The sequence below is a fragment of the Belonocnema kinseyi genome, chromosome 9 (genome assembly GCF_010883055.1).
Source record: "Belonocnema kinseyi isolate 2016_QV_RU_SX_M_011 chromosome 9, B_treatae_v1, whole genome shotgun sequence".
Lineage (NCBI taxonomy): Eukaryota > Metazoa > Arthropoda > Insecta > Hymenoptera > Cynipidae > Belonocnema > Belonocnema kinseyi.
The window spans coordinates 100,668,829-100,678,037 of NC_046665.1; the positions used below are offsets into that span (position 1 = coordinate 100,668,829).

The 9,209-nt window shown below is 27.9% G+C and overlaps 1 protein-coding gene across 1 annotated transcript in view; it reads right to left on the reverse strand.

Moving 5' to 3' along the window:
• Nucleotides 1–2,869, reverse strand: part of LOC117180211 (transmembrane protein 245) — a 22,906-nt gene extending 20,037 nt beyond the window's left edge. Inside the window, exon 1 of the mRNA XM_033372595.1 lies at nt 2,197–2,869. Within this exon, the coding sequence (XP_033228486.1) occupies nt 2,197–2,691 (495 nt within the window). The 5' untranslated portion in view covers nt 2,692–2,869. The remainder of the gene's footprint in view (nt 1–2,196) is intronic.
• Nucleotides 2,870–9,209: the final 6,340 nt, after the last annotated feature.

The window sequence follows — 9,209 nt, forward strand, 5'->3', positions numbered from 1 at the left end:
TCGAGCTAGAATCCACGTGGACACACATTTCCCTAAATCTGTGGAAAATATACTGAAATGAGACAAGGCATACTCTAGGTATACTCCAATTTTTATATTGTGCTCACGCACAATATAATTTTTATATTTATTTTTATTTTTTTCACGACTTTTTCTTTCAAATTCAAATCATGTTTAAGCTCACGTTCCTAAGCTTATTCGAATTTTTTCAGCCAATTCATCGCTCCTTTTGGACTTCTTCTAGTCCGGGAGCTCGCGACAATTCTATGGGCGTCATTTTAGTACCATCTAAAATTTCAGATTCTTTTGTTTTCATAGTCAACAGTTCGAAATTCGTTGACTGACTAACAGCTGTTGGTGTATTTTGCAACAATTTATCGTTAAAGACGTCAAAAATTCGAGTAAAAAAACGTCATTTAAGTACTCTTCAAACACACGGGGAATGATCGTTTGGATGCTAAAAACTAACAATAAGTTTGACTGGTAGCTCCTGAGTGGTGCCAAAGTTAACTGGCAGACTGTCAAACATGTAAAAAATTCGAGTGAAAAAACGTCATTTTAGTACTCATGAAACTCATTGAGAATGATTGTTTTGGTGCAAACAACTAACAAAGAATTTGACTGGCAGCTCCTGAGTAGTGCCAAAGTTGACTGGCATTTTAATCAGCAACCGGATGAAAGTTTTGTCCTTTTCATTAACTAAAATTTTCATGTATAGGATACTTCTATAAAAATAATATGTATATAAAAAAAGAAACTACAAAAATCTCACTTTTTATGCAAATTTACAGCTCGCAACAATGGGTTTCAAGAGTACTAAAATCACGTTTCTTGACTTGAATTTTTGGCATGTTTGACAGCCTGCCAGTCAACTTTTGGCACCACTCAGGAGCTGCCAGTCAAACTTCTTAGTAGTTGTTTGCACCTAAAAAATCATCCCCAATGGGTTTGAAAAGTACTAAAATTACGTTTTTTCACTCGAATTTTTGACATGTTTCACAGTCTGTTAGTTAACTTTGGCAGCACTAAGGAGCTGCCAATCAAACTTATTGTTAATTTTTAGCATCCAAACAAACATTCCCCGTGGGTTTGAAGAGTACCAAAATGACGTTTTTTCATTCGAATTTCCGACCAGTTTAATGATAAATTGTTGCAAAATGCACCAACAGCTGTTAGCCAGTCAACGAGTTTCGAACTGTTGAATATGAAAACAAAAGAATCTGGAATTTTAGTGAGTACTGAAATGACGTCCATGGAATTGTCGCGATCTCCCGGACATTTTGAAGACTAATAATATCTATATTTTTATAAAATACGTCCACGTGAACAAAGTACGGGGGGGGGGGGGGTCAAAAAGTGGTGAAAAATTGTCTACGTGGTATATGGATGGTCCCATAAGAAAAAAATCATAGTCCGCTAGACACCCTGTCTCTAAAAAAATCTTCGAAATTCCGTAAAATCCTTTAATACCCTTTAAAAATCCCTTGAAATTTGTTGGTATTTTATAAAATACCCTAAAACCTTTTAAATCTTTTGAAATCGTTGCGAAATCATTGAAATCTTTAGTCAATCTTTGAAATCTATCGGAAATTTTTATAAAATAATTGAAGTCTTTGTGAAATCTTTTAAATCTATCCAAAATGTTGGTGTTTTTGAAATCTTTATATTATTTTTCTGAAATATTTAAAAATGTGCGAAATGTTGAAAATATTTGTTTAATATTTGTAAAATTTATGAATTTATTGAAAGCCTTGTGAAATCTTTGGAAAACAATTAAAGTCTTTGTAAAACCTTCTAAATATATCCAAAATATTTGCGAAATATTTGATAACTGTTAAATCTTTGAGAAATCATTGAAGTCTTTGTAAAATCTTTTAAATTTATCTGAAATCTTTGCGCAATATTTGAAAACTGTAAAATGTTTGAAAAATCTTTTAAATTTTTTAAACAAATTTTCTGAGGTCTTTAAAAATCTTTGGAAATATAAATTTTATATCTGTATTTATTATTATTTATTCTTCATTTATTATTTACTATTATTTGTGTACAAACTGCTTCTACCTAGAGAAAAAAGGTTTCCCCGCGCTTCTGAAGGCCGGGAATTTTTTTAATTAAAAAATTTGTTTCTTTTAGAACTACACTCTAACACTCGGAATAAATAATTTGAAAAGTTAAAAATGGATGATGAATACTTACCATCCAGGTATTGCAAGTGGAAATAAAGAATCCAAGAATCGTATTTACAAGCATACCAATTCTCCAAACCAGGCACATAAAAATGTTAGGCATGTAATTATAAACTAGAGAACCAATTGTTCCGAACGATACAGCACCAAAAATATACTTGAAGTGTTTTCGAAGAAAAGATCCAATAATTTCAGAAACATCATCCACTATATAGACAGGTATCATAGTTAAATTAACAGCCAAAGGCCTGTGAGAAGCTTCTGACCAGCTGAACCAGGAATGCACAGTCGTCGCCAAAGAACACTTGAAAGGAAACAACACCGAGCCACATAATAATGCCCAAATTAAAGGTTTCACGAAAGGACTCAAGACAATATAAAGTCCGTATCCCGCGGAGCATATTAAGGATAATAGCAAGAGTGCCACCGCATTGTAAATTCCTTGTTTTAAGGCTTTTTCGTGTCCTGCACTGAAGCCTGAAAACTTGTTTAGGAGGTTATCCATTTTTCAAATTTCAAAATATCCTTTAAGGTTAGAAGCACGATATCAACACATTTTTCAATATCCTTTCACAAGTATCACTCTATCTAATTAATTACGTTTTAATTATGAAGTGTGGTGTTAAATAAAGAAGTTTTTACAGTCCGACTAAGACCGCCGAATTCGTTTGCCACGGGGATTGCGACATTTTGTTTGTTTACGTCACTTTCGTTCGTTTTCGTTACAGTATCCCACCACGTGACCATCACATCACACGTGAAAATAGCCACCTGTCAAACATAAAATGGATTTCAAAAAATTAATGTAATATGAATTTTCTAAACCTGGATTCAAATCTGTTTAAAAAATTTTGTTCATTCACGTACAATTTTTTCTTTTAATCAATAATCGAGGTCTTGACTATTTTTGTAATCTGATATCAAATATATGTCGTAGGTAGTTCGAGATCTTTGACCGTCGGCCTAATACCATCAACTCTGTGTATCAAAATTTCGAAATAAATAATTTTAATTCAGCATAAAATTTATTTCTAAATGTTTCTAAACATTATTGATATAAGAGAAAATTTGAATGGTAAATGATTGTTTAATAAAAGGAAATATTTCTGTTCTTAAAATTTCGCTATCATACTATAATTTGTAAACTTTCTTACATTTGTAGAGATAAAAGGAAAATTAAATTATGGGCAAGAACTTATTTGGAAGAATTCAAAAAAATTGTAGAAACGTTTTGATAATTATGAAAGATTTGAGGAGATTGCATTTTTTTCAAGATTTCTGGGACAATTTTTAATGTTTTAGGTTTTATTTTAAAAGCATAATTTTAAGTTTTGAAGATTTCAAATTATGTGGAAGAACTTTGACAATTTTTACAAAATTTTCAGAATTTAAAAAATGTTTAGGTACACTCAATTTTTCAAGCTGTCAAGAGAATAAAAACATTTCTTAATATTCATGGGGAATGATTGTTTTGTGATGAATTCTAAGACGAACTTGGAAAAAGATCACGAAACATTTTTAATTACTTCCTAAAATTTTTTAAAAGTGTGCAAAAGATGTTGAAGCCAAATTTTTTGATTTTGTCATAGTACATAATTTTAGAAGAAATTTAAGTAATAAGTTTAAGAGATATTCAGAAGTTTTTAAAAGATTTAAAAACAATTAAAACTTTAAATATTTTTAAAGAATTTTGTAAGGTTTCAAAAATTTTCAAAATATTTAAAAAATAATCAAAGAAGAATCTGAAAGATTTTAAAGACACTTTTTTTTAATTTTGTAGAATTTAAAAAAGATCAGGCAAATTTTGAATGATTTTAAACTTTAGAACATTGTTGGAACTGTAGTTTTATAAAAATCTCAAAGATAAAGTTTAGGAGCTTTAAATAAAATTCGAAAGGGTTTAAAAGAATAAAAAAATATTCTTAAGATTCCTGGTAAAGTTCAGAAGATTGTAAGGCAATTTTTTTTACATTTTGAATGATTTTACAAAATGTTGAGACGAATTAGAGTCAGTAAAAAATATTTTAAGGAATTTTAGAGGGTTTAAATAGATCATAAATATTTAAAAATTTGGAAACGTTCCCAAAAATTTATTTTAAATTTTATAACTGTCAGTCAGAATAAATTATATATTTTTTTATTTTAATTGTCCATTTTTTTATTCCGTGTATAAAATATTTTAGGTTAAAAATGTTACGAATTTAAGATTCTGGTATTTAATTATTGATGGTCAGGGAAAATGAAAAATTAATCAGAGAAAAATTAGGGACTTTTTAAAATAAGGTTTTGCGGTAACTCTGATACGATATTCATATTAGCAATTTATTTGCCTTTTGTTTATATTTCTTTTTTTGCCGTTGCTTTCTTTTGAAGATCACCTTTTTAGTTATATAATATTTCTTAATTTTTTGAAAATTTAACAATTTTGCTAAAAAATCATCTTTTTTTTTATCAAAAACTCACCTGTTTTGCTGAAAGTTCAACTATTTCGCAGAAAATATTGACTTGTTACTTAAAGTTTAGACTTTGTTAAAAAGTCAATTAAAATATTTTTTGGATAAAAATTCAGCTATTTTCTTGAAAATTTGTCATTTTTATTAGAAAATCATTTATTTATCATACTGTTTTGAAGAAAACTCGTCTTTTTGGGTTGAAAATTGAAACTAAAATATTTTTTTATGAACTTTATAATTTTTGTTGCTGACATTTTTTCTTTTTGATTAAAAAATTCATCTATTTGTGGTAGATATGTCGTATTACTTGGATGAAAATGCAACTGTTTGGTTGAAAACTAATCTTCTTTCCTTGAGGATTCTACTTTTTTTTTTGAAAATTTTATTTGAAACAGTTTGTTATTTTTTTATTGAACATTCATATTTTTAGTTGAAAATTTATCTTTTTGCTTCAAAAATTAATCTTTTGTCATTGAAAATTCAACTGCGTGGGTAAAAGTTAAACTAATTTGTAGAAATGTTTATAAATGAATGTTTATCTCTTTGGATGACTGTTTAACAATTTTGTTGAAAATTAATTTTTTGTTGAAAATTCATAGCTTTGGTGTAAAAATAAATTTCTGTGCAGAAAATTCGCTTTTGGCTTGAAGGTTCAATAATATAGGTGAACATTTTTTCTTTTATGATTAAAAAATCTTTATTTATTGAAAATATATATTAAAATAAAATTTCATTTTTTTTTGTTTGAAATATCTGTTGCACTTTTTGCGTATTTGGCCAGTAGAGAGAAACCAACTTTAGGGCAACAAAACACATATTAAATGGCTATCTAACATTTTATTTTTATTTTTATCTAACTAATGAAATATACTTTTAGAAAATAATAAGACTAATAATTCTATGTCATATATATTTTAAAGATCTAATTTTCAAGCAAAAAAAAAACAAGAAATTTTCTACAAAATAGTTTGCACTTTCTACCCGAGAATATGGCATTTCAACAAAAAAGTTCATTTTCAACCAGCCAGTTCAATAAATGTTCAAGAAAATAGTTAAATTCTCAGTCACAAAAATTGATTTTTTCAACAAAAAAAAAAAAATACGATTTTTCAACAGAAAAGATTCACTTTCTAACAAAAAGATGAATTTCCAACAAATTACATACACTTTTCATCAAATAATTGAATTTTCAAACCAAAAAGACGAATTTTCAATAAATTACATAAATTTTCAACTAAATAGTTAGAACAATGGACGTTACGCTAGTTTTCAAAGACTGTAAACTCAATAGTGAAATTTCCAAACTAAAAACGACAAACAATTTAATTTTGTACCATAAAGTTGACTTTTCTACAGAAGTGTTAAATTTTCAAGCGAAAAAGACAAATTTTCAATAAAACCGTTCAATTTTTCAGTAGAAGATTAAAAAAGACGTGCAATTTTTAGTTAATAAATAGAACTTGATCAAAAATAAAACTAACTTTCAACACAGAATAATAATTTTCTATCGGAAAAATGAATTTTTAAGCAAATAGTTACATTTTCAACCAAGAAGTTTCAACTAAATAGTTTGAACAATGGATGTGATGCTAGTTTCTAAAAAAAATTGGAACTGAGTAGTAGAATTTGTAAACTAAAAAAAGATCAAATTCTACCCAAAAATGGTTTAGTTAAAGTTTCATTTAAGATAATTTTAATTCTCAATCAAAAAACGAATTTTCTACAAAGGAGTTGAATTTTGGATCACATAAGTGAACTTTCTTTCAATGTGTTGTAGTTTCAAGCGAAAGGGAGGATTTTCTGCAAACGAATTGAATTTTCAACAAAACTTCTGCCATACACTTTATTTCATGTTTAGAAAATTATTTAAAGGTAGCGCTAAGCCGTTCAAGACCTGCAAATTAATATTCTTCGTTTTTCTTTTTTTTACATTCTCATCAGAGAAGGTATTATATTTGTGTAAAATTTGACGCCCCAGTTTTTGTAAAATGTCCATGTTTGGAGACCCCCTGAATCCGAAAACAGGTTTTTATTAATGTGTGTGTCTGTCTGCCCGTGGATATCTTTTTTTTTATCACGATAACTTCCGAAAGAATTGACTGATTGGATTTTCCTTTGGTAAAATCTTTAACTTTCTTAAAATGAAGATTAAGTTCGCTAGGTAGCCATTTTGGATAAAAATTCCAAAAGTGAGGACATTTTGAATATTTTTGAGACCACTTTTTTAAAAATTCAAAAAATTTTCTCAACGGATATTCATAGTATTCGAAAAAACAAAAAATTTATCTTAATGAAGTTTTTCGATAAAAGCAAAATTCTCCAGAGTTATAGCATTTACAAAATTCCAAAAAACACAGTAAAATGAACATTTTCAGCCAAATAACGCATGATATGAAAAAAATTCAAGAGAAGAAAAATATTTCTTTTTCAATGCCCTATAAGATTATTCTAACAACTTTTTGGATTTTCTTGAAAAATCGAAAATTAAAATTTAGGAGTATAACAAAATTATGGAAAATAAAAAATTACAGGATAACGTACAGCCCACAAATCTTCACCGATTTCCACACATAAAATTCGGATAAAAAGCTAATAAGATTTCTAAGAGAGTTATCCAGCCTGATTTTTGAATTAGGTTTTCAATTTTTTTACAAATAAACAAATATGACGAAAAAATGGCCTTTTTTATTTGACGTTTCCGGTATTCGTCAATAACAGGATAATGGTTGAAATAGCTTAAGTTGCATAAAATAGCATTAGTTAAATATGTTCAAATATTAGACAATATACCAAAAAATTTGTTATCAACAAATTATTTGTTGAAAATGATTTTTCTACGACTTTCCATAAATACACGTTTTTCAAGTTATGTTGCAAGAAATTGAAATCGAAACAATATTATGTAAAAAAAATTCTGTTCTGATTATAATTGTTTATATTATAAACAAATTTAGTGTACAAATGCAGTAATCAGGCATTTTTCGACAGAAATAATCTTTTTTTTCTATGTCATTTTTTTTCAATTCGGAAATTTATGATAATTTTAGCAAAATTCATAATTTGTTGATTAATCTTATGATTTTTTACACAAATTTAAGAAACAAATGCATTATTCGGACTTTTGTCGAAAGAAAAATTCGGTTTTTTGTTTCAATATCAGACTTTTAATTGTGTCTTCATAATAAATTCGGCAACATTCATGATGAGCTGACACATTTTATGATTTTTAAAAACAAATTTAACAAACAAATGCATTATTAGGGCATCTGCGGACGAAAAAATTCGTTTTTTTCGATATCCTAATTAAAACTGTTGACATAGAAAAAAAACGAATTTTTCTGTAGACAAATGCCTGATTAATGCATTTGTTCATCAAATTTGTTAAAAAAAATTATAAAATTTATCAAATCATTATGAATATTACTGAAATTCTCATCAAGTTCCCATCTGAAAAGACTGACATTGAAAACCCCGAATTTTTCTGCCGATAAATGCCCGAAAAATGCATTTTTTTATTAAATTTGTTTGTAAAAATCATAAGATTATTGAACAAATTATGAATTTTGCTAAAAATATCCTAAAGTTCCGAATTTAAAAAATTGTACATCGAAAAAAACGAACTTTTCTGTCGAAAAATGCCTGTTTACTGCATTTGTCCATAAAATTTGTTTATAATATAAAGAATTATAACCTTAAGAGACATTTTATTTAATATCATATAATTTCCATTCAAATTTCTTGCAATGTAACTAGAAAAAACGAATTATTATTGAAAATTGTAGAAAACATTTTTTCAACAAATATAATGTATAATATTGGAACATCTTTAGCTAATATTAGTTTATGAAACTTAGGCGATTTCAACAATTTTCCTGTTATTGACGAGCACTGTGAACGTCAAATAGATAAAATGGCCATTTTTTCGTCATATTTGTTTATTCATAAATAATTTAACAACTTTTTGTCAAATTTTTGTAGTTCAAATCGCTCAATATTTGTGGGCTGTACGTTATTTCGAACCAAACATGTAATTATTTCCACTGTAGGCCGGGAATGTGAAAATAGGATCATATGAATTCCCATCTAACACAACGCCGCTGAAGATTGATTGAACTTCACAGCATAAAACACTTACCAGCTATGAGTCTTGGTTGAAACTAATCGCCCCCCCCCCCCTCCCAAACCCTCATTAATCGAAGTTTTGTGGATCATTGAGTTAGGGATTTAATTCAGAAGTTAAAAAAAAGGTAAGGCTGATGTGTCGACCGTATGTGCTACGTTAAATCGTAAAAATAAAATTGGAAATGAGTAAACTCAGTTTTTGAAAAACCGGCAGAAGTTTGCAGTAAAATGTTTAATAACAACTTTTTTTAAAGAATGCTCATTTTTTAAAAGAGACAATGAAACTACGTCTGTTTTAATATCAATGCATGTTATGAATTGTAATAATTTATATTTATGGAAATGATCTTACACTCGCTTTGATACCTGTGTATATTGTTTTTATAGCTTGTAGGATCCATCCATTGACTCCATACTCTTTCAGAATTTCCCAAAGTTTACTTCTATC